The following is a 26,670-nucleotide window of genomic DNA, read 5'->3' as shown; positions in this document are numbered from 1 at the left end:
CACCTACCCAAGCGGCTGCCAGCTGCGCGCCGCCAGCCAGAGGGCCGAGAGCCGCGGGGAGAAGGCCATCACCCAGGTCAGCAAGGGCACCTGCGCGCAAGAGGCGGAAGGGTAAAGCCGGGGCAGCAGCCGGCGGCCCGGGGGTAAGCGGCGTGTGCGTGTGCAAGAGCCGTTACCCGGTGTGCGGCAGCGATGGCACCACCTACCCAAGCGGCTGCCAGCTGCGCGCCGCCAGCCAGAGGGCCGAGAGCCGCGGGGAGAAGGCCATCACCCAGGTCAGCAAGGGCACCTGCGAGCAAGGTGGGCACGAGCGCTTCCCTCTCCAACCCTGACCCTCTCGGCCCAGCGAAGGGCACATCCGACGGGGCGTCCGCGGCGGCCTCGCCGGGCGCTATTCACCTCGATTCCCCCGCGGGCATCCGAGGAGCCAGATGGGAGGGAAAGAGGTGGCAGCTGCGGAATGCCAGGAGGGGTGGGCGACGCCCCCCCTTCTCCTTTTTGGTGGTTTTGAGAGTTTGGTGCGTGGGTCAAGAAAGTGAGAACTCACAGGGCTGGGTGTATATGTAGAAAAGATTTTCCGAGACCTCAGACTTCCCCATCCCCAAAGCGCGCCCAACTCGTGCTAACATCTGTCCATTTCTTGTCATTTTCTTTCTTGGCTTGGGGATGTAGAGAGAGGTGAAGTCAAGAGATGGGGGAAAGCAGTTTGACAATGAAATATAAAGTAAGGACTTCCAGACAGATTTTTTTTTTTTTTTAAAGACAGGATCTTGCTCTGTCACCCAGGGTAGAGTGCAGTGGCATGATCTCGGCCCACTGCAACCTCCGCCTCCTGGACTCAAGCGATCCTCCTGCCTCAGCCTCCCAAGTAGCTGGGACTACAAGCCTGTGCCACCACGCCTGGTTAATTTTTGTATTTTTTTGTAGAGACGGAGTTTCACTATGTTGCCAAGGCTGGTCTCGAACTCCTGAGCTCAAGTAATCCTGGCCTGCTGGGATTACAGGCATAAACCACCGTGCTCAGCCCTGATTTCTTAGTATTGAAGAAAATAGTCCACTTTCTAAAAATTAAAGGTTCTCAGACAGTAATCTAGCTAATTATTTGTGGGCAAAAATAAAATACAAACTCTTTGAAGAATGTTTTTGTGATGCACTTTGTTGTCAACCTTCTGATCATTTTGTTTTCCCTTCCTGTTTCTTTGATTTGTATTGTTTTGCATAATTTGTCCCCAGGATGCACTGTTCAGAAATGTCTTTGAGATTGTTTAATTGTTTATTTTATTCCAAGCAAGTCCAAGCTTGCTGTAAATGAAATAAGAAAATAGGCCGGGTGTGGTAGCCCAGCACTTTGGGAGGCCAAGGTGGGCAGATCACGAGGTCAGGAGTTCGAGACCAGCCTGACCAACATGGCGAAACCCCATCTCTACTAAAAAACAAACATATAAAAATTAGCCAGTCCTGGCTAACACGGTGAAACCCCATCTCCCTACTAAAAAAAAAAAACAAAAAACAAAAAACAAAAAACTAGCCGGGCAAGGTGGCAGGCGCCTGTAGTCCTGGCTGCTCCGGAGGCTGAGGCAGGAGAATGGCGTAAACCCGGGAGGCGGAGCTTGCAGTGAGCTGAGATCTGGCCACTGCACTCCAGCCTGGGCACAGAGCCAGACTCTGTCCCAAAAAAAAAAAAAAAAAAAAATTAGCCAGGTGTGGTGGTGCACACCTGTAATCCCAGCTACTCAGGAGGCTGAGGCAGGAGAATGCTTGAATCTGGGAGGCGGAGGTTGCAGTGAGCCGAGATCATACCACAGTACTCCAGCCTGGGCAACAGAGAGAGACTCCATCTCAAAAATAAAAAAAGAAAGAAATAAGAAAATAAAGTCTGGACTTGTAAACACACACACACACACACAGAGAAATTTTAACTCTAATGCCTGAAATAACATTTTCCATTGGCAGTATTTTCAAGGGAAAGTCAGACATTCAATGTTGGCAGCTCCTGATCTTAGCCAAGGTAGAAAAGGGAGAGGAGGCAGTTCTGACATTACAGAAGCTATTGCTTCTTTAACACAGTTCCGACTTTCTCCAGAATTTCCAAATTCTTTCTTTAGAGCTTTTCCCCGAAGTCCACAAACTAACAGATTGTATGTCATCAATTTCCGAGTTCACTATTGAAAGCCTTAAATTGTGTAACTCACTATTAAATATTTATAGTATCATCACCTTCAACTTAGAAAATTGCAATCCAAAATAATCTGCATGTTTCCAATAGAAACAGTTATGTGTTACTTTGGATCTCACTTGTCAGTCACATAATGAAAAGATAAATGTGCATTATTTAAGAATTTATTCCAAATATTGAGATTTTCCTATAAACATTACAGTGGGGAACTTTCTCTATAGTTTTTTCAAAATGACAGATACTTGCTTTATCAGAGCAGAAGGTTAGCTTGGTGATTGTTCAAGTGTTGTCAATTTCTAGTTTATACTTAATATTCCTTTTTATCATCTGCTACTTACATCTCCAAACACTCACACAGTCTGATTATAAAATATTGAGACCGTCATATAGAACCAGTTTCATAACCTCATTACCACGTCCACCCAGCTCAGTGCGTCTCCAGACTGCAAACCCTTTGAGGGTTCCGGCGCGGCTTTTCTTTATATTTGGGGAAATGTTCGAGAAAACAGCATCTAAAACTGGAAACCTTGACTTAAATTAGCCATTTCTTCTCATCCTAAATTGAGAGAGATGAGGTCTAAATGGCAGAGACAATTTGTAGGAGAATGCCAAAGACAGCAGAAGAGAATGGGAAGCCTTTCCCACAGCAGAACCTTTCCACTGCAGAGACAATAGAGGGATCCCTATCATGTCCCCTAAATATTTCTTCTGACACCTGAATGGGTTTTGACAATCATAGAAGCAAACTGGACAGAGTGCCATTTACTTCTGTGCCATTTCATACTGGGGCTTTGCACAGAATAGGAAATGCATTATCTAGGTTCCTCTAGACCTCTAGGTTCCTTTCTATTCTCAGAAGAAACTTGAGTTATGCTTGAGTATAACTTGAGTGGGAGCCAGGTAGGGGCAGCATTGTGGGATTCAGCCACAGTGGTGTGATTCAATCTGCCTTCTGGTCTTTTGGTTCCATTTAACATGCATTTACTGAGCAGCTAACTTGAGTCAGCACTGTACTAGGTGCTATATACCAGGGATGTACAAAACAGATTTGATGTTGCTGATAAAGAAAGTATCTGTACAAGTTACAAACTCACCTCCCAGAGCACTTGCCCTGGAGCCCTGGAGCTTGCCCCAGTCTTCCTCCTTTTGTAAGATCACCACTTACCCACCTGGGAAGAGATCTTGGTCTGCTTGTTTTCCATACCTCTCTGGTAGAAGGCAAAGCGATCTGCTTGAAAATATGTCTGAAAGATAATCACCAAATAATTTTGAATCTTGGAACTGTCATTATGAATTTACTGCCATTAGATTGTATTGAGGTCCCTGAAGTCATAGGTAACCAGATGGGGGAATTTGAAGATTCCATTTAATTAAAAGAAGTTGATACAAAGAAGCTAAGTATATAATAAAATTTCATAGTTGGAAGAGAACATGATGCTTCTCTATTCCAATTACTGGTTATACCTGTTGTTCATAGTCTTTTAAATCTGAGCTCTTTGGCAATCCCATTTCAGCCGCTTTGGTCTCGTTAGGTACCATCCTTTCTCCCTCAGAATTAATTTTCACTCCTGTAATCAGAATGTCACTCTTAAGGGTCTCCCTTCTTAGTACCTTTAGGACCAAGTTCAAACTACCTAGCAGGATATAAGAGGCCCTTCATGATATAACTCCATTCTATTATTTTGACCTCTTCTCTCTAACCTCTTTTATGCACTAGCCACAGTAAATATCTGCTGTTCACACTTCAGCACATATGTCTCTATGCTTGCATGCCTCTGTAGATGCTGTGCCTTCTGCCTGCAACACCTCCCACCTCCACACAGACCACAATCGCACCCTCCTTCACTTCCTTTCCATCCTTTGAACTCTTACCTATGATCCTTTTGTAGTTCATAAGCATGATCATTGAGTGTTCATACACATGTGTGAGGTATGTCACCCCCAAACCTTTTATGACATTGGCACATTACCTGTCTGACACGAAAGAAAAAAATTTTGAAAAATGAGCTCTTACCTAGCCTTCAAGGATCAGCTCTGTCACTTTCTCTGTGAAGTATTCTGACTTTCCCCCACCCCAAAATGATGTATCTGTTCTTCTAGGACTATGCATCCAGCCATGGTTTCAACTAATATTTATTCCACGTGTACTGTGTGTCATATATAAGAGGCAGTATAGCAGAGAAGTTAAGATGAGGAGCTCTCAAGCCAGACTCCCTTGGTGTGAATCTTGACCACTTACTAACTATAGCCTTGAGTAAGTTATTTGACCTGTCTGCCCAAGGTCTTGCTCTCTTGTAAGACAGGGATTATAAGCATTATCTGTCTCATAGGGTTGTCATGAAGATTAAATGTCATGAATATTATCCATAGAAAGCATTCGATGAACGTTAATTGTTGTCATTATTCAACATGAAATTAAGCTCCGGGTGGGAAGGGAGATTTTGCTCCCTCATATAGACAGACCCGAGGACCTAGCTAAGTGCATGGTATGTAGCATGTGCTCTAAACACATGTCTAATGCATGAATCAATGAATGAATCAACCTGTGAATTGGCTAGGCACTCTCCTAATCTCAGGGTAAGTAACCTTGAAGAAGATACACAGAAACAAGGAAATATATTTTCACACAATGTGTATATGCTGTGAAGGGTGTACATCAGAGAAATAGGATAGAGACTCCAGATGAATGAGCAGTATTAAGTGAGATGAGTAGAGCCATGCTAAGAACGCTTGGGAGGATTTCAGCAAAGGGAACAGCAGGGCCTTGGGCCCCGAGTGGAGAACAAGTTAGCTAGTATAGACCTTCGCCAACTGCCACAGAAGGACTCTTTGAATGTCTGTCTTCCCCACTAGACTGTAAGCATTGTAAGAGAGGGATTTCATCTTATAACTCCTTATAAACACAGTGTCTGGCTAATAGTTGGGCATATCATAAATATTTGTTGATTAACAAAGGAATTCTCTTAAGAAAGCACCTTCCTGTTTGGAAATGCAGGAAAGCCCCTCTCCCGCCTGTCTGCTCTCTTTCCTCCTGGCATCTTCTGCCTTCCTCAAGTCTAGGCCAGGAAATTCATCTGACATTGACTTGCCTTCCCTTCTGTCATCAGCAATCCTGAACCCTAACATTGGACGGTAACTTTTCCCCCCAAATCCCAACACTTCCACATCCCCTTGCTGAGTAGAATTAGGTCCAGAGCTATAGAAACTGTTCTGTAAATGGAAAACACTTCAGTATAGATTTTGATTTTTCAGGAACTCATTTTATTTGATGAGTTTTAAACCTCCATTCTTTGAGATGCTCATTTTAGATTCATTAGACTCATTTTTTATGTTGATAATGTATCATTTAAATGCCCACGTTCTACTACTATCCTTCAGTAAATTTATGAACTTCATTGAAAGTTGAAACAAAGGGGTTTCAAATTAAATGGAGTCATTAATTGTCTGGATTATCTTGGGGGAGTACAAGTCAGTGTAATATCATTAAACTAACACAGTAGTACCATGAGGACTGTCAGAGAGCCAGAGGAGGGGACCCAGGTTCGTGGAGGAAAAGCCAGGAATCACTTAGTGGAAGAATGATGTCCTGACTGAGACAGGGATAAGAAGGAACTGGCTGGAGAAGAGCTAGTATAGAGGTTGTGGTAGAGTTAGAAGGGAGATGAGAAGAAAACACTATATATATATATATATATATACACATACATACACACACACACACACACACACACACACATATACACACACACACACAATAGAATACTAATTCAGTCTTTAAAAAGAAGGAAATTTTGTCATTTGCCACAACATGAGGGGACCTGGAAGACATTATATTAAGTGAAAAAAGTCAGGCACAGAAAGATAAATGCTATGTGATCTCACTTATATGTGGAATCTAAAAAAAGTCAAACCCATAGAAGCAGAAAATAGAACAGCAGTTATCCGACATGGGGTTGGGAGGAGGGGACAGCATTGGCAAGATGTTGGTCAAAGGACACACAATTTTGGTTAGAGAGGAGACATAAGCTCAAGAGAGCTATTGTCCCTCATGGTGATTATAATGAATAACAATATATTATATACCTGAAAATTGCCAGCCTGGGCAATATAGTGAGACCTCGTCTCCATAAAAAAACCAAAAAATTAGCTGGTCGTGGTGGTGCACACCTGTAGTCCCAAATACTTGGGAGGCTGAGGTGGGAGGATTACTTGAACCCAGGAGGTCAAATCTGCAGTGGGCCATGATCATACCACCGCACTCCAGCCTGGGTAACAGAGCAAGACCCAGCCAAAAAAAAAAGAATTTCTAAGATAGTAGACTTTAAATGTTGTTACCACACACACAAAAAAAGTATGTGAGGTAATGCATATGTTAAATAGCCTGATTTAGCCATTCCAAAATGTCTACATATATCAGAACATCGTGTTGTATACCATATATATACAATTTTCAGTTATCAGTTAAAACAATTTTTTAAGAGAAAAGAGATAACCAGAGCATAGCCAGCAGAAGGACTCACATGTGGTTTGGTGGGATTGCCTGCGGAGAAAGAGGCAGCTGGCCGCATGAAAGAGCCCAGTGATAGGGGAGGGCCTGTGACCCCTTAAGGAGCTGAGACGCTGTCACAGAGCAGTGGGAGCCGCTGAGTGATGGAGCTAGATTTGTGCTTTTAGAAAAGCTTTGTTGGCTACTGTTGGGAGTGTGGATTGGAAGGGGACGAGACTACAGTCAGAGACACCCATAAGGAAGCTGTTACTGTAATCACAACAACAGATGCCTGCACTCCTTCCCAAGACCTGTTTCCCTCTTAGATCTTAGAAGCGCTGTCAAATCCAGGTTCCCAGCCTGCCATGGCAAGCTGCTTGCTACTTGGGAGTGAAAAGCCCTTGAGGAGCTTTTTCTTATTCAGTGACTGCTCATTAACTTCCCTCACCTCACTTGCCTTATTAGCCAGTCCTGCCTCCAAATTACCACCACTTGCTCCTTTCAGGAGTCTCTTCCCCCTAAAGTCCCTATTACTCTTTCTCTCCGCTTTCAGATCAGAAACAGAAAAAGTGACATTCCCTAAGAGCCTGCCCCAGTCCAATAGAAATGCTTTAAATTTTTTTCTGACCTCAGCTGCCCTTCTTGAGCACAGAAATTTCTAGAATATTGAATGAATCACTGGTTCTTTATTATCACTTTGTCCAGTTTCAATCTCTGCATTTTAGGAAAGATTTGAAAAACTGAAGGACAGAAAGTGGGGTCTTAGAGGACTTAGGATTCTTTCAGAGGAAAGGAAAGAACAAGTTAATGTGTCTTCATCGTTTGGGAATTAATTAGTTATTAAATCGAAGGCGCCTGACAAATTACTCACTTAATACAGTTCTTCAGGAGGACGGCACTAAAAGGCCTGGAATTAAATAGCCACAAGGCACGTTTAGATGACACAATGGAAGAACTTTCCAGTAAAAACTGTTGAATAGGATACTGTGTTCAGGCAGAAGTCAGGAGACTCTCTTTAGGAGAGCTGAGAAATAACTTGAGGGGGAGGGGGCCACATCTGGGGGAGGATTTTATAATTTTTAAATCTCTTAAACTATACAGCTTTGACATGGAATGATTAAAATGATTAAGCTGAGCAGGCATTTGTTAACATCCTGAAATATGATTTCCATCCTGTCCCTAGAGCCTGTCCTCGGGGTCCACTGTACACTGGACTTCTAGAAGAAACTGCCTTATAAGGTTCTCTTGGATAGTTCAGTGACAGAACACCCTTGGATGGAGTCCAAGGCCAGCTAGCCTTCACTGATTCAAAATTCCTCCCCACAGTGGATGAGATTATGATGCTTCCTTTACCTCAAGCCACCCATGCCCCACAAACAATCTGACCTCATCTGTGTTTTTCATTGTTAGGCAAATAACATCTTGTTTTTAGCAGCTGGGGAACCCTGAATTATCATCAAAAGAATTCTTAAGCCAGGGAATATAAGTATAACCTTTTTTTGAAATGTAAGAGTGGCACAATTAGAAAGCTTTGAAATGGAAGGAGACTTAGGTATATATGAATTAATAAGCCCACTTATTTAAAGCAATTTCAAAGATTTCCCAGTGAGTCTTTTACTCTTATGTGGGGGTAGCGGTGGAGGACTAGAAATGTCCAAGGGAAGCTTCCCCCAGCTTGTCATATATGACTTTTCCAGGTCAATCAAGACCCTCTCCTCCACCGGGCCCTCTGAGAGAAAATGAGATCAGAAGAAAAAAGCCAGGATGATAATGAGGGGGGAAAAAAAAGTTTATTTGTTTATTTTTTTTAACTTAAAATTGATTGTGTTAAATAGTTGATCTCTGTTTTATCCCAAGTTGGATTAATGGCAAAATGATTTGGCCTTTTTGAAAAAGCTAATGTGTTGAATTGCCTTTACTGTTTTACAAAGGAGAGCGGGTCAAGGTTAATTAGAAACAGCTGGAGCTAACAATAAGCCTCACCCCCATCAGTGTCCCTACCAGGACAGGGTTACCAGGGAGAGGAGCAGTCCAGGGTATCCAGGGAGGAGCTGCTGGTCCCAAAAGCAGGCCAGAGTTGCAGAGAAGTTTTGTGTCTGAAAAATAAGAAAGGTTGATTTCAGGTGAAACAGACCTAGGAACCCTGTGTTGACAAAGCCCCATTCATATGGTATGAAGTTCCCACAGTAAAGAGCACTGACTAGGCCAAGGCCAACCCAACAGGTTCAAAGTAGGCTTGGCCACTGTGAAAAAACAACCCCCTCAGAACTTCAGGAGAATGTATATAATAAATGGAGGTACAATTTCATACCTTCACAGGATTATTGAGAAGGTCAAATTACATAACAGATATGAAAGCACTGTGTAAACTGTGCGGACTGTGTGGCACCAAATAACTGTAAAGAATTATTAACTAGACTGTAAATGCCTTGGGGGCAAGGAATACATCTGCATCATGCCTCCTAGTGAGTGATAATGACAACAGGTATTTGTGAAGTACTTGACAGTTTGCTAAGGGCTTCTGTGGATTTTCCTCATTTGCTACTCATAACAATCCTGGAAGGTAAGGGGACACTACAGGTCAGACATCACACAGGTGGTAAATAGCAATTCTGGTACTTACTTTAGGTATTCTACTATAGCCTTGCAATTCAAAGTGTGGTACGTAGACAAGCAGCATCGACTCTCTGTGCTATCTTTCTTTTTTATAAACTCAGAATTATTTAAAAATAGGTTTCTAACAAAAGAGATTCAGAAGAGTCAAACCCTTGGGTGTGAAAAAGTTTTAGGAAGACTTTCTGAATTTATTTTGCCTGTATTTTGTTTTTGATGAATGAGCCAGGGGGATATATGATATATTTGTGTCTAAATAGATCTAAAAGAGCTCTTTCATTAGCATAAAATAAACATTCTGTATGATAACAAAGTTTGTGTCAGAGTTGAGATGGCTTTTTATGGTACATATGGTGTGCCTTCTAAAAAATGTCATATTCAGTGAAAGACGGTATTTCTTAAAATGAATGAATGTCTCTGAGGTAGCTAACATTAGTCCTTCTATGGCCAGATTAAAAGTCTTAGAGCCTGGTCAGGCACAGTGGCTCTTGTTTGTAATCCCAGTACTTTGGGAGGCCAAGGTGGGAGGATCTCTTGAGCTCAGGAGTTCAAGACCAGCCTGGGCAACATAGTGAGATCTCATCTCTACTAAAAATAAAAATAAAATTGTTAATTAGCCAGGTATGGTGGGAAGCACCTGTAGTCACAGCTACTCAGGAGGTTAAAGTGAGAGAGTCGCTCTAGCGCAGACCTCAAGGCTGCAGGAAGCTATGATGGTGCCACTGCACTCCAGCCTAGATGACACGGTGAGACACTGTCTCAAAAAAAAACAAAAAAGAAATAAGAAATCTTAGAGCCTGGCAGGGCACCGTGGCTCATGCCTGTAATCCCATTGCTTTGGGAGGCTGATGCAGAGGATCCCTTGAGACCAGGAGTTCAAGACCAACCCTGGCAGCATAGCATGAGACCCTGTCTCTACCAAAAAAAGAATTAAAATATTAGCTGGGCTTGGTGGTGTGCCTGTAGTCCTAGCTACCTGGGAGGCTGAGGTGTGAGGATCACTTTCACCCCAGGAGGTCAAGGCTGTAGTCAGCTATGATTGTGCCACTGCACTCCAGCCTGGATGACAGAAGGAGACCCTGTCTCATAAAATAGAAAAACCTTGGAGCCCAACCCTTCAGTTGCAATCCAGAGGCTCTTGAAGGATCAGCGAGTGTGCTAGGGCTTGCTGGCACGAATATTAGTCCAAGAAAGACCTCTGGGAGCATAACGTTTGCATGTGCTGTTTGATCATTTTCCAGGCCTTTCTAGTAACTCTGAGTAGGGTAGAGGAGAAGAATCACTAAGATAACTGTCAACATGCTCAAGTATTCACTTTCACCTGAGGTTTAACCCTGAATGTTGACCTTGACCTCTGACCCCAGCACTGTCCCACCATCAATTTTCCCAGTTTGAGTAATAATATTTAGTCCACATCTAAGCTGTGGTCTAAGGAATTTGCATTTTTTTGAATTGAAGCATATTTTTGTCAGCTAGGTGACAGCTTGCAGAAGGAAAATTCATGCAGGGGTTTGAGAATTCAATTAAGCATAATCCATTTAGACTTTTTGAGGGAGAAGAAAAAAAGAAGGCTTTCATATTCTTACAGGCAGAAAGGCAGCTGACTCCAATCATCCTGTTCTTTCATGTTGTTTTTCTTGAAGGGAAGTCTCCAGCTTCTACAGAGGTTTGTCTTTTTCTCTGAGTGAGAAATGCTCAAAGGCATTTTCATTTACATCACCGCAGATTAGTGGGCCAGTGGTCAAGTGGTTGAATTGGGAAAGCTTTAGATCTGACATCTGTTCTGCTGTCTTCTGGCCTGACCCCAAGCAAGGGAGAAAATTTATCAAGAAATAGATTTCCTGGAACATTCAGAAGGTTTTGAAAGAGACCACACAGAAATGAGGCTTCAAGAATTTTTTAGGGTAGCCCAAGCCTGCAGGATTCAGAGCCTGCTCCTTCTCCATGGGAGCTTTCAGAACTTTCTGCTCTGGGAATAGAAATCCAAAAGTGAATTTCAATAGCAGATGCAGCAATTACACCGCACCCCTGGCTTCCAAAGGACCCCCCTCAGGAAGCCATAGAGCGTTTGATAGAGAATGAAAGGCTTGTGCAGCAGTGCTCTCTGAGTGAGAGAGGGGAGATGAGAGACCCACGCAGTGTGGCTGCTTAGTAGAAATGCTCAGCTCAGTGGGAAAGGGCAGGCTGGGGCAGAGATCAAGATGCCGCCAGATATTCGACAGTCCAGGGCTTCGGAGCCAGAGGTCCCTCTCTGCTCTGTTGTGTCTCAGATCAGAGCCTCAGAGCAGGACGAAAAAGTTGATCTGACTTGGCTGTTTCTGCCCTGCTGGGCCTTTGGTTCACTAGAAAATAACTGGAAGGGCAGGGCAGGCCTGTTCTGGACCCAGTTGCAATGTGGCAAAGTGAGCAGCTCGTGCCCCTTCCCCACCTCCCCATGTCCTCTCATCTGAAGCCTCTTTCTTTTCACCCATTCGGCCTGGCCTGTTACTGCATGCTGCCCCTTTTTCTTGTCTGATTGAACTCAACCAAGTGGGATTTTCTTTTCTCCACCCACCAACCCTTTCTTAGTTACAGTTACAGAGCTTGGCCAGTAACTTTATAAATGGTGAGTCCTGCTCAGTCCACTCCTCCTAACTCCATCCCCAGACTTACGAGCCACCTGACATTCCCCCATGAGAGAGCAAATAAGCAAAAACTTGGCATGCCACCTCTGAAAGGCAGCCCGCTCAGTCCATGTCATCCAGGAGAGATGGTCAGCCCTTTTTTTCTTGATGCTTCATTGGAATGAAGTTTTTCACATGCCTTAGGATCATAATCCACCCCATATATCAGCCCCAAACCTATCTCCTTTTTTAGGACAAGCCCAAGGGGTAGGAGAGATAGCTGTAACCCCATGGTGTGACTGTGGATTTGACAGGTCTGCAATGCTCACCCCAGGGCTGTCCCTACCAGTTACTTTCAACTCTTTGTGCCAGGTCACTCAGAAGCCAAGATTGGCTGGTATACACAAGGAAATATAGCAGAGTGGTTAAGGAGATGAACTTTGGAGTCAGACCACCTGAGTCAAATCCCCATTCTGCCACTTAACTATTTGTGTGACCCTACCTCCTTCATTCATCATTTTTTTTACCTGCAAGACAGGTATAATAACAATGTTATTATACTTAGAGTTTGGGGAAGTTAAGTGAGGCAATACATGAAAAACATTGGTACCTGTTTCATTTCCATTTTTATTGTTATTAGCATTATAGAACTGAGTATGAATTAATATATTAGTGGCTCGCTGATGTCCTACTTTGACCAGTCCAAACACAATACTGCCTCATGTGTTCCCAGGTTAGATCTGAAACCTATGTTCAGACCTGCATAAACAAAATGACTGGATAGTGTTCTTAAAAAGAAAATTCCTGGGAACTTCCATCTTGCTCTGCAGAGATTCTAGAACAGGGAGTTCTGCCCATCTTTTGAGAGATCTCCAAGTCCAAATGCAGGCAGTCTAATGGGAACCACCCAGGATGCTAGCCAGAGGACATGCTTTGCTTTACAGCATAGAATATTTCCATCTTCAAGCTCATTGTCACTCCCATTATTTTTAATAGCACCTTTTAGATATAGAATAATTTTGGATTCAGATGTCACTCACATTTAGTAATCATTGGACTCTCTCCTTCCTGGATATTCTACCAGTATTTTATACATAGGAAATACTCAATAATTTTTGTTGGATGGTTCATGGGGGAAAAAAATGAAGTACTGGCTCCGAAGAGGAATGTGAACCAAAATCACAGAGTTTGGCAGAAAAAGAGCACAATTAGTGCCCATTCGGTACACATTGAGTATTATCTTTGGCTTTTAGAGTCTTATTGGTGGAAATAATAAAGTTCTTGCTGCAATTCATGTGTCTCTTCTTTGGCTTATACATGTAGCCTCAGCTTAGCAGGAACTCATTCTTTTAAAACCATTTAAAAATCAAAACATTCAACTATAAACAGATGTATTTAGACTCAGAAAGTGCCCACTTAGGTTGTTTCATTGCATCTGTCTGAGAGGTGATAATGTCCACCTTCCAGTGTGGGTTGACGAGTAAAGAAATGAAGGTATGGAGAAGAGGTTTAAGAAACTGGATAACTTTTGAGATCCACCAGCGCCAGCAATTTTGAGTGAAATTGGCAGAACATTGGGACTACTGACTCTCCATGTACTGTGCACTCTATCACCTTCTAAAGCAGTGGTTCTTCAGCTTGGCTGTACATCAGAATCACCTGGGGAGCTTTACAGAATGCTGATGCCTGAGTTCCACTCCAAGATTCTGATTTAATTGGTTTGGATGTGACCTGGGCAGCAGGACTTTTTAAAACTTTCCAGATGACTTAATGTCCAGCCCCAGTTCGGAACTATTGTTCTAAAAAGACTTCAGGTCACTTTTTGGGATGCCTCATTCCCTTGGGATAATCATAATAATAATAGGCCAGTTTTCGCTCAGTTTATCCAGCATCTAGTGTTTCGCAACAGGGGACTTTCGAGAAGATCTAGTATGCCACAGGAAGTGTAAGCCCTAGAAAACATGATCACCCAATATAGTGCAGGCAGCATAAATGATTTGGCTACTTATCTTTTTGGCTATTTCAGAGCTCTTATTTGAATCAGACAGAATGGAAATATGTCAGTATTGTTAGTATTTAAAAAATAGTATCCCAATACATTCAGAAAAGTATTCACCTAAAGCCACATGATCCAATCTTTCTATTATTTCACTAGAATATATGCTCCATGAGCCCAGTGCTTTTTATCTATTTATTCACTATTGAATCTCCAATATCTAAACCGTCCTTGGGATATGGTAGGCACTCAATAGATTCTTGTTGCGTAAATGAATGCATAATTAAGAGTAGATTTATTATGTGCTGTGTTGGAAAGGGGAACCTTCACACTGATGGAAGCCCACCTCTGTCATCTATCTGGAGTTTCTGATAGGGAGAGGCGGCTCTGCTCAGCTTCTTGGTCCCTCAGCTTAGAGGAGTATCTCTTGTCACTTGGCTGAGGCCTTTCCGATTGGCATCTTCTCAAATTACCCTTTATACTTACTCTCTATTGTCACAAAATCTCTTAAGACTGACAGCAGTATTCCGTTCCATTTTATCTCTCCTCAAATCATTTCCCAGGCAATGGGTATGGGGATTGTGCAGCCTTGGGAAATGTATTTAACCTCTCTGAGCATCAGTTTTCTCATCTGTAAAGTGAAGATACTACCGACCTCACAAGGCAGTTAGAAATAATGAGAATTGACCATATTTGGAAATGGTCAAGGCTTCAACAACAAGCATTAGAGAACTACCAAGGATTTCGAGGGCAGAACCCAAGTGTGGGTGATGCTTCCTTTATATGCCTCAAAGCATAAAATATCATTTGAGGCACAGAGCAGGTATTTAGGAAATCATTCTTGGATGACTCTTGATGCAATTTAACAAATGCGTAAACTAACCTTGTTTTGACTATCCCATGATGAGCCTGTTTTTGCCCTTCACCCACCTACAAGATGTTAGTGAGAAGTGTAGAGTTCATTAAGTTTTCATAGGAGTAGCAGGAAGGTTTTGTGGGAGGCTTCTCCTCCCATTTCTCTGCGCAGCCTTCCCACGAGCTACAGAGCATCCCACGTGGCCCTGACTTCACATGGAGCCACCCTCAAAGGCACCGTCCCGTCCACACTTTCCCCACAACCACGCCTGTCATCTCTCTCCCAGTTTCCACTTGGCAAGTAGGCTCTGTCCCTGGCTCTGCAGAGTGTACCCATCTTTTAGCTCAGGACACAAGGTTACTTGGATCCTTACTATCACTAGAAGTGGAAAATTATAATAATTCCCTGTCACTCACATCCAGTGCCTGCTTTTTGTAAATGATGTACTGGGTGCCAGATGGAAATTTGCCCCATGAGAAAGACTGCCCCTGCTCTAAGGAGCTTAGAAACCTGCAGTCCATCCTGGTGGGTTGTAAAGTATGGGAAGAAAGAAGAGGCAGTTAGACTCAAAATAAGAGAGTCCCTGTGTAAGCCAAGCCAATAAAAATGCACAGGAACAAAGAATGCGCACACACTCCCTCAACCCTTCATTTTTTAATTATTGGAAGCATATTTTCTGGGCAATTTCTACTGGAAGGGGAAAAATGAACAAAGGTACATTTACATCTGTGGCCTGTGAATACATTATACTTTGACTGCAGACTCTATGAGCTTATACATAATGTAACTATGGCTAGAGGTGTAGTAGTACATAAATGAATTAGTTATTATTTTGCCCAAAGTGACATTCTAGAGTGGAGATGAGTGAATCTTATGTTTGCTCAGAATTCAGCTAAGGAGAGAATATTGATCCAAAAGCATCTTAAAGATTGTATTTAAACAACTTAGTAAATGCTAAGGAAACAAATATGCAGTAAATTCACTTCTCTCTACCTAGTTCCCTGACAAATGTGTAAAAAAAAAAAAAAAAAAAAATAGGTGCAATGACCTATTGAGATGATGAGAACACTATTTGGCAGTTAGTCTCCAACAATTCATTGTCAGAAGTTTCACTTTTTGGACAAATTACAATGGATTTTAAGTTTTGTTTGTTTGTTTGTTTGTTTGTTTTGAGACAGAGTCTTGTTCTGTTGCCCAGGCTGGAGTGCAGAAGTGTGATCTCCACTCACTGCAACCTGTACCTCCCGGGTTCAAGCGATTCTCCTGCCTCAGCCTCCTGAGTAGCTGGGACTACAGTTGCCTACCACCATGCCCAGCTAATTTTGTATTTTTACTAGAGACAGGGTTTTACCATGTTGGCCAGGCTGATCTTAAACTCCTGACCTCAAGTGATCTGCCTGCCTCAGTATCCCAAAGTGCTGGGATTACAGGCGTGAGCCACCATGCCCAGCCTGGATTTTAAATTCTAGACTTACATATCCTTGTTAATTAAACTTTAGCTGCTGTGCAGCTTCAGTGTGTCCTGGGAATGTAAGCTAATTTCATTTTATTTTCACTAAAGATCTTTTTTGTTATTAAAAACTAACAGTGGAAATTTGTAGAATTCATTGAAATCAAAGACAGTCATTGTTAATATTTTTATTGTATTCCATTCTAGTTTTTTTCTAGGCTCATATGACATTATTTTGGTCATACTATGGTCCATATGTATTTACATCTTGTTTTTAATTTAGCAAGTAGGTGAATTTGCAAATATGGAGTCCATATATTTGCAAATTTTAAATTTATAACTAATTTTCCATGTATTTAAAATATTTTATAAATTTTATTTATAAATCTATATTTATTTGTAATAATTTGAATGAACCATAGTTTACTCCAGTTTTTTTTGTCATAAATAACCTTTTAATTCACATCTTTAGACATAAAGATCTTCCTTCTGCATTATTTCATTATAATAGATCCCAAATTGGAATTACCAATTAAATGATATGGAGATATATATATATGTATAAATTTTTGTATATTGACATTAGTGATTCCAGCTTAAAAATTAGCCTCTTCTAAACAATTCAGACACATTATCTCCTTAAAACAATAGGCTAAAAGCAAAACATTTCAATAATACAATAGAAATTACTTGTTAATTATCATTAGGTTTGTGTTGTAACTGCATATCTTCAATGGCATAGAGACCATTGAGAGTTGTACCTGCATCCTAGGTTCTATTTATAAAATTTGCAGTTACTAGCCATAAAACCAGGGACCCTGCCTGTTGTCTAGTTTGCATCTAATATTACCAGGAATCGTGGTTTCTATCTCAGATCATGAAGAGTTATTCCAACAAGAACAGAAAGAAAGGATATGTGTACTATAATAGTTTTCTTTTTTTAAGTCCAATTTGGTCAGTCAAATATTTCAAAATAACAGGGAGAAGAAAAGAATATTCCTTTGTACATAATTGAATTGAGGTTCACAAAAAGTATCCACATTCCTACTAGAGCAGCTTGAAAATGTTTGTTGTAAGCGCAGCCACCCATCTGAGATGTAAACAGGAAACACTGTGAAATTTGGAGGTTTTGTCTTTAAGATTTTTTTCACAGAAGGAAAGAAAATGGTCTTTACTATTCTATTTGACTACAATCAGTGGCATACCTCCAAGTTGAATCTCAGCATCTCTTTAAATGCAGCTTCCCTGCATAATACTGAGAGCATGCTTTGACGGCTTGTTTCACCTCAGTTTCTGCTACGTACTGTTATTCTCCACCTCTTAGGGAGAGCCTGTTTCCTGCTCCACTTATTAAAACTAGAAAAGAATTTACTTACAATATTTTTACCACACATGTCCTTGGAGCTCTCCTTGGGTCCTTAAGGAGGCTGGCAAAGCCTTGTTTCCCTTTTTCTCAAGCCCTTTAATCTCCAGCACACTAAGCAACAATCGTCCTTTGTAAAGTGGGTATTCCTGTTAATATGGTAAACAGTGCTGAGAATACATTTACAAAACGGAGAAGCTGCGTGTGATTTTCAGGCAGAATTATTCCCGTATTTGACTGGGAGATAGGAATAATAACAGCACAGTGCATTTTCTAAGAATTTTCACATACGTTCATATGCATATCGCCTTTTTAATCCTCACAATAACCCTGTGGTAAAGTATTATTCTCACGTTGTATTAATAAATTAGGCAACCAAGATTCAGTGTGTCTGAGTGCCCAAGCAGAGCCGCTGTTAATGGGAATTGAATGAAGCTGGAACAAGGGATTCAGGTGAATTGATGTGTACACGGACACACACACATACCCACATTTCAATCCAAAGAAATCTAAAATTGAGTGTCAGAACCTGTTAAACATAAATATGCTTCACTCATTCATTCATTCATAGTTCTTTCATTCCTAATCTTGTATATCCTACATTACACTGCATTTCCACAATCTCCAGATCCTCTGGTCATTACCAGTATGTGGAAGTACATATGCTTTTGCTTGTTTTGTTAAACCATGTATGTGTTTTTGAAGAAACACATCCAGAGACTCTAAGGCTGTTGTTTTGGCAAATTAAAGCAACTTAAATTCCAGGTGTTGGCAGTAGCAGTTGTCTAACATAGCATGATAAAATTATCCCCCAGGTTCCCGTCATCAGCGTGGTTAATTACAGGTGATCCAACTCCCAAAGAATACACACTGCCTGGATCTGTCAGCTCTGCTGCATTAAATAACCAGTGTATCATTTCATTGTCTGTGAAAAATGTTAACTAGAAAAGGTAATCAAATAAACTGTTGCTCTCACATGTTTTGTTTTGTTTTTTTGAGATGGAGTCTTGCTCTGTCACCCAGGCTGGAGTGTGCAGTGGCACAATCTCAGCTCACTGCAACCTCTGCCACCCAGGTTCAAGCAATCCTCCCATCTCAGCCTCCCAAGTAGCTAGGATTACAGGCGGGCACCACCATACCTGGGTATTTGTGTGTGTGTATTTTTTTTTAGTAGAGACGGGTTTTCACCACATAGTCCAGGCTGGTCTCAAACTCCTGACTTCAAGTGATCTGCCTGCCTCGGCCTCCCAAAGTGCTAGGATTACAAGCATAAGCCACCATGCCCAGCCTTCTCACATGTTTTCTAAAAATAAAGCCTCTATCACTGAAGAGTGTTAAGAACTTTGTGGGGAACAAATTAAATGTTCAATCAATTTGAATAAAATTGAGTGCTCTGGGGAGATTTTATTGTTTTGTGTGTGTGTGTGTGTATTTCAACACTACAGAATAAGAATGTGACTGTGACCCACTAAGTCCTTAAAAACAATAAGGTATATCATAAGAACTAGAAAGCCTAACTTCAGACACTGACAAGAAAGCAGGAAATAGTACGTTTCTCATGGTAGCACAACTCAGGAAATTCTTACACAAACAAAGAGTGAAGGAACAGTTCACGGCAGTTTTCTGAATCAATTGTATAATTATGACATTTTCATTCGTAAATACTTTTAGGTACCTAAGTCTGTACCTGATGTGAAGATCCTAGTCTGTACCAGCTCCCTCAACATATAAGGAGATGGTGGGATTTGGGGAAGAGGAAGAGAAGAATGATGACCAAAAAGGAGAGTAGCTGGTCTATTGGTAAGGAATGTGTTCAGCGGCAAGTAACAGAAAACCGGGCTCTAGTGGCTTGACCAAAATGGGGTTTATTTGCTTGTAGAACAGGGAGTTTAGGTGTAGATGGTTGCTGGTGCGGGTTTAACCACTCAGCAGTGCTGTCAAGGACCAGGGTTCTTTCGCTCTTTCTGCTCTATCATCCTTTGCATGTTGACTTTTGTCTTCATGCTTAATAATAGCAAGAAGGCTGCTGCACCTCGGATCATCGTCATCATTAAAAACATTTAGAAGGAATAAATGTTTCTGCCTAATCTCATTGGCCAGAAATGATCACTGGGCCGCCCTAGTGTCAAAAGAGACAGAGAAGAGGGTGGTGGACACTGGGGCTGAGTCAGCCAGCTACAATGTCTGCCATAGCTGGGCAGTAGTTCTTCTTTTCAGCTTTTCATTTCAGACACAGTTGCTGAAGGTGAATTCAAAGGGTGACTAGAAGTTTAGCGTTTTAGAGACCACAGACCCCATCAGACTTCACTGAAATGTGAAAACAGATGATAAAATAGGTTATAGCTTGTTGGGGGGCGGGAAGTGGAAAGCTTTGTGGCAAATATGTCATTCTCAAAGTTCAGTGGAAAGAAGTCGTATCTGAAAGATGTCAGAGATCCACATAGGGTCCATTTTGAAGGAAATGACATTTCACTCTTTCCTTCACAGAAATAATGGCCACCAGAATTGAAAGTTCCTGCCTGATTTAGTTTAATATGTGGAAGGGGCTAATTTTAAAATGAACTCAAAAGGAGGAAAAAGTTATTATAATTACATAGGGATAGATACAGTAAAACTGCTTATACTTTCATTATTACAAATTGTATAAACTTCAATTCATCCTTAGATCTAAGTATGGTGAATTTCTAATTATTGTAGCATTTTTATGCTTATTTAAGTCATACATGTAACAGAGATTAATGTTTTGGAGAGTGTGGGGTTCAGATCCCTACTCCCCCACTTACTAAACGTGTGATTATTAAATGGCAAGTTGCTTCTCTTTTTTTTGAGACAGAGTCTCACTCTGTTGCTCAGGCTGGAGTGCAGTGGTGTGATCTCCACTCACTGCCACCTCTGCCTCCTGGGTTCAAGCGATTCTCCTGCTTCAGCCTCCCAAGTAGCTAGGATTACAGGTGCCCACCACCATACCCAGCTAATTTTTGTATTTTTTTGGTAGAGATGGAGTTTCAGCATGTTGGCCAGGCTGACCTCGAACTCCTGACCTCCAGGTGATCTACCTGCCTTAAACCTCCCAAACTGCTGGGATTACAGACGTGAGCCACTGTGCCTGGCCAGCAAGTTGCTTCTCTTAACCTCAATTTTGTCATCTTTAAATTGGGGACAATATTGCTTACGCAAAGGGTTGGTGAGAGTATTAACTTCATATGAGATTCTAAGCATACTACTTGCCACACAATAGGGTCTCAATCTGGCCATTGCTTTTATCATTAGCAGTAGTGGCTAATGCTTCAGAAACAGCCCTCAAATGTCATACTATGGTACTTTTACCTTCATTCTTCCCTCTTTTTCTGGAGGGATACCTAGAGATGGGATGAAGGGTAGAGGCAGAAACTGAAAGTGGCAGGAATGATTGGATGGTATTATATGGAGAAAATGAGGGCTGTTCTTGCCCAGACTGGTCAGAACCTCAATATTTTTATATACTTACAATTTATAGCCTACGTTCTTTTAACATTAGATTCGTGGCAATTTACATCACCATGCTTTTCAGATCAACAATAGTGCTATAAAAAGCACTAAACTGTCTGGGCACGATGGCTCACACCTCTAATTCCAACACTTTGGGAGGCTGAGGCAGGAAGATCACTTGAGACTAGGAGTTCAAGACCAGTCTGGGCAACAGAGTGAGACCCTGTCTCCACAAAAAAAAAATAAAAATAAAAATAAAAAAATTAGCCAAGCATGGTAGTGCATATCTGTATTCCCAGCTACTCAGGAGGCTGAGGTAGGAGGATCACTTGAACCTAGGAATTTGAGGCTGCAGTGAGCCATGACTGCGCCACTGCACTCCAGCCTGGGGGACAAAGCAAAGCCCTATCTCAAAATAAACAAAAACACAGTACTAAACTTAGAAGAAAAGAGTCTGAATCCTCCTGCCTCAGCCTCCCAAAATGCTGTGATTAGAGGTATAAGCCACTGCACCTGGCCAAGCATCTGAATCCTGACTCTACATTGACTAACTGTGATCATGGGCACATTACTTAATCTCTTGGTCCCTCTATTTTCTCACCTGTAAAATGGAGCAAGCAGGACCTGTATTAAAGGATTAGGGTTAGGGTTATGGAAATAAATGAAGTCACAGATTTGAAAGCCTTTGTAACTGTTAGGGCTTTATGAATCTAAGATTGTATTCCCTCTGACTTTACCGACTATTGTAGCAATAACTCTCAAATATGCCCAATCAGTTAACTGTTATAACCTTTTGTATAGCTGTGTCAGTTATTTACTTTTTTTACCTATGTACCTCTGGTCCACCGCTCCCCTTCAAATCACTATTAGCAAGTAGTACCCAGGGACTCCTGTGTTATAATGTTAGCATGAACCAAATAGTAAGGAATCTGCTACAACAAATTTATACGGAGCAAAATATAAAGTATTTTAAAATCAGCATCCTTTTAAGATAGTCTGTTCCTCTCCTGTCCTTCATTAGTTGGGTACTCAAGAGTTGACAGTGTTCTCCCATCTAGAAGCTCATGTTGTATATTTACCTGCAAAGGTATTAGTCCAGGTACTGATGGCAACTTTTATGTTATTCATCAATCACTTTAATGAGTACAAGAAAGCATCCTATCACCCTGCCAAAAGACAGAGGAATTAAGAAGGACTCATTTATCACTTAAATGTGTGAGTGTTTTCTGTGTGTCAGGTGCCATCCTGGTGCTGTGGGGCACAGAACACAGACTCCAGTTTCCAGGGGGTTACCGTTAAATGGGGCTGAGGCAGCAGCAGTGTGTCGGTCTCCTGTATTCAATCCCTTCATAATAACTGAGCCACTAGGCCAGGAGCAGTGGCTCATGCCTGTGGTCCCAGCACCTTGGGAGGCCAAGTCAGGTGGATCACCTGAGGTCAGGAGTTCGAGACCAGCTTGGCCAAAATGGTGAAACCCCGTCTCTACTAAAAGTACAAAAGCCAGGCATGGTGGCGCATGTCTGTAATCCCAGCTACTCGGAAGGCTGAGGCAGGAGAATCGCTTGAACCTGGGAGGTGGAGGTTGCAGTGAGCCAAGATCGTGCCACTACACTCCCGCCTGGGCAACAAGAGTGAAACTCCGTCTCAAAAATAAAAATAAATAAAAGCTAAGATGGTAAAATTTGTATGTGTATTTTACCACGGTTTTTTTAAAATTAGAAAACAAAAACATAAATCCTCTAGATACCAAAACCCAAGCCCCATGGACAACATTTACCACAAAAATGTCACAAGCTATCCCCACAAATGCCAAAATATAAGTGGATTGGAACAAACCACCTATGCCACCAAGCCTGCAGGCTGTCAGAAGCCAGGTGGAAGGAAGCAGAGGGCAGTAGTGAGGTGATGGCAGATCCAATAATAGGTCAATTCAAACATAGCCAGCAGGTTTTCACTGGAAAGTCCATTAGTGGGTGAGTGCAAGGGACCCAAGGGGTGGAAGGGGCTTGAGCAGCCTGGGACCCATGAACTCTCAGAACCCCCAGCCAGGGCTCCTGATTGGTTTGACTGTGTTCCCACCCAAATCGCACGTTGAATTTAACTCCATAATCCCCATGTGTCATGGGAGGGACCTGGTGGAAGGTCATTGAATCATGGAGGCAGGTTTTTCCCATGCTGTTCTCATGATAGTGAATAAGTGAATAACCAAGATCTGATGGTTTTACAAAGGGCAGTTCCCCTGTGCATGCTCTCTTGCCTGACACCATGTAAGATGTACCTTTGCTCCTGCTTTGCCTTCCACCATGATTGTGAGGCCTCCCGAGCCATGGAGAACTGTGAGTCCATTAAACCTCTTTCCCTTATATATTACCCAGCCTCGGGTATGTCTTCATAGCCATGTGAAAATGGACTAATACAGCTCCCTTCCAGGACAGGGCCCTTCACCAAAGAAAAACTACTAGGAATAGAATCAAAATTGAGCAGGACAGAAACAATAGAGATGAAGAAAAGAAAAGGCCAAATAAAAGTGAAGGAGAAAACCCAGAAAATCACAGAAAGCAAGTTACTGTTTTTAACACTAAATGAAAACAACACAAAATGGAGTTCTGAGGAGTTGCAAAAAGGCATTTTGGACAATGTCTCCATGAAAGGCTTTGGAAAACCAATTTTACATTTTAAAAAAGCACAGAGAAGGATTAAGGTCAAACCCCATACTAGAAAGAAATTTTATATAAGAAAAGAGTGAGAGAGAGAAAGAGAATAACATCCTACAGTGAAAGCATGTCCACAAACAGGTGAAAACTATAACCGACTATTTGAATAACATGAGCTAAAAGACATTTTTTAAGTAATACAAATGAAGAGTAACAACTTAAGCCAAAATTAGAATAACTCGAAAATGTGGTGAAGACCTCAGTTGTTATTTCAGAAATGAAACCAAAACAAACACAATAGCAAATAAGAACAACAGAGAATCCCTTAAAAGACTAGAAGGTTAAAAGGAGGAAAATTATTAAATTAAAAAGAAAGGAAGAAAGATCAAAAGAAGCAACCACTGAAGATATGCAGAGCAGATCTAGCATATGGATAATAGGAATCACTTAAGAAGGAAACCAAAGCAAGAAGGCAAGCCAACACTAAAAACTATAACTCCAAAAAACTTTACTGAAATACAAGAAAAATGTAGAACTACCTTTTGAAAGACCAGACAGCATATCTGAGAATATGGATCTAGAATGACAAATACCTATTGATATTCTAGTGAAAAAATCACTGCACTTTAAAGAAAAAGAAAAAAGGATCTAGGCCAGGTGCAGTGGCTCACATCTATAATCCCAGCACTTTGGGAATCCAAGGTGGGTAGATCGCTTGATCCCAGGAGTTTGAAACCAGCCTGAACAACATAGTGAGACCCTGTATCCATTTGAAAAAAAAAGATTATCCAGGCATGATGTTACACTACATGATGAACCTGTAGTTCCAGCTACTTGGGAGGCTGAGGTGGTAGGACAACCAGAGCCCAGGAGTCTGAGGCTGCAGTGAGCTGTGATCACACAACTGCAACCCAGCCTGAACAACCCAGTGAAAAAAAACTTTTTTTAAACATCTGAGTAAAAAGAGTAAATGACTTATAAGGGAAAAGATTACATTATCATCAAACCATTTGACAGCCCCTCATCTTGCCAGAGAAAATAGAGTAGCCATTGAATAATAGAGGCAATTCAGGTTTCCTTGCAAGCCATTTTGTGGGCAGTGCCTTATGAGTGGTGGAAACAAGAATTGCTGCACATGTCCAGAAGCAGCAGCCATGACTTCCAACTAGGAGGGCTTCATGGAGGAGGTGGAGTGATTGCATCTTAAAGAAATCTTGGAAAATGTTTAAACTGCTAACATCAGAATAATATAATGCATAAACATGTGACTTACCCTCAAAATGTTCAACTCTGTATAATGTTGAATTCATTGCATACCATTTCATGTCCATGTTTTTTCTTCATGATTTTTAGAAAAGGCACATCATTTCTGGCTAAAGGGATTTTTTTAATACTGAAATTTGAGTAATTGATTCTGTTAAACCAGCATATGCTGCTATTAAATAAATTGTATACAATTTAGTGACTTCATTACAGATGATAAGCCACATGCTTAAATTTTGTGTTGGTATTCCCTGATAATCTGCATTCATTGATAATTGAGACAAAAGTAATCGTATATAATCAAACAAAAATGTGAACAAAATTAGCTTTCAGAAAAGCATTATCCAATCTTTATTTTTTAGTTAATTTTAGGTATTTTAACAACACATGAGTGGTAGGGCCTATTTGTATTTTACTGTATAGGACACCTTCAGATAAATTCTAAAAAGAATTTGCATTTCATGTAATGCTTTTCACACAAAGTAATGGCCAAACTTTAGGGTCAGTTTGTCCTGCTTCATACCACATGCAGAACAAATTTAAGATGAATTAGGACTCCAAATAGAAAAAAAATTCTTAATAAAAAACTATTCAAGATGGATTAAAGGATTAATTGCAAGAAAAGTAAAACTAATAAAATAGAACTATTCTGATAACCCAGAAACCATAAGAGAAAGGATTAACAGATTAGCTGCATTAAAATTTCAAGTTTATTACTTATTCATTCACCCATTCATGAGATAATTGTTTTTACTGAGAACATACTATGTGCTAGGCACTATTCCTGCTGCTGAGGGCACAGCAACGTACTAAACAGCCAGCATCACTGCCCTCGTGGCATGCTGTATGGCAGCCAAAACCATAAACAAAACAGGAAGACAGTGGTAGCCTGGAGAAATTATTTGCAAAATATATGATAAGCAAAGTGAATATCTGTAGTAAACAAGAGCTCATGTAAGTTGATCAATAAAGCGATAGGAAAAAGAAAAAAGTAATAAATAGTGAATTAAAACAGGAACAACTGCAAGTGGCCAATAAACATGTGAAGAGTTGCTTAACTTCACAATGAGTCCTGAAATGCAATTAGAACAATAATAACCTACAATGTTTCCCTGTTCAACTTGACCAAATTTTTGAAAATTTCTCACTCCCACTGCTGGGAAATGTGTGGGGAAATGGGGACCTTCTTGCACTATTGCCAAGACCAGAATTCCTAACAAGCTTTTCAAAAGTAATCTAGGAGTATTTATTAAAATTAAACATTCTCATGCCCTTTGACCTAGCAATCTTATTTCTGGAAACCTCTCCTACAGAAACAAAAGGGCTAATGCATAGGGACATAAGTATTAAGAATATTTATTGTATTATAGTTCGTATATAGAAGAATTTGGAACATCTGGAGTATTCTTAAAGAAGTATGCCCATGTTTGGGAACATTTTTCAGCTATTGGAAAAATGAATTTGACTTATGTGTATTGACCTAATAAGGTTAATATATAATACATGGATTGTTCACTGAAAAAAGGCAGTGTAAGCCAGGCGTGGTGGTGCACACCTGTAGACCCAGCTACTCAGGAAGCTTGAGGCCAGGAGTTCAAGATAAGGCTAGGCAACATAGAGAAACCCTGTCTCTTAAAATAAAACTTTAAAAAAAATTTAAAGCAGCTTGCATGTTATTTTTAATGAAATTTTCGTTAAAAAATAAAACCACATGTATAAACAGTTTATATAGGTTGTTGGGG

The 26,670-nt window shown here is 41.1% G+C and overlaps 1 protein-coding gene across 1 annotated transcript in view; it reads left to right on the top strand.

The window, feature by feature from the left end:
• Window positions 1-26,670, top strand: part of IGFBP7 (insulin-like growth factor binding protein 7) — a 134,478-nt gene that overhangs the window by 56,291 nt on the left and 51,517 nt on the right. Inside the window, exon 4 of the mRNA XM_011998459.1 lies at window positions 13-300. Coding sequence (XP_011853849.1) covers window positions 13-300 — 288 coding nt within the window. The remainder of the gene's footprint in view (window positions 1-12; window positions 301-26,670) is intronic.

The sequence above is a fragment of the Mandrillus leucophaeus genome, unplaced genomic scaffold (genome assembly GCF_000951045.1).
Source record: "Mandrillus leucophaeus isolate KB7577 unplaced genomic scaffold, Mleu.le_1.0 Scaffold570, whole genome shotgun sequence".
NCBI classification, from domain to species: Eukaryota; Metazoa; Chordata; class Mammalia; order Primates; family Cercopithecidae; genus Mandrillus; species Mandrillus leucophaeus.
The sequence above is the reverse complement of the archived record's forward strand: the minus strand, read 5'-3'. Positions and strand labels throughout refer to the sequence as shown.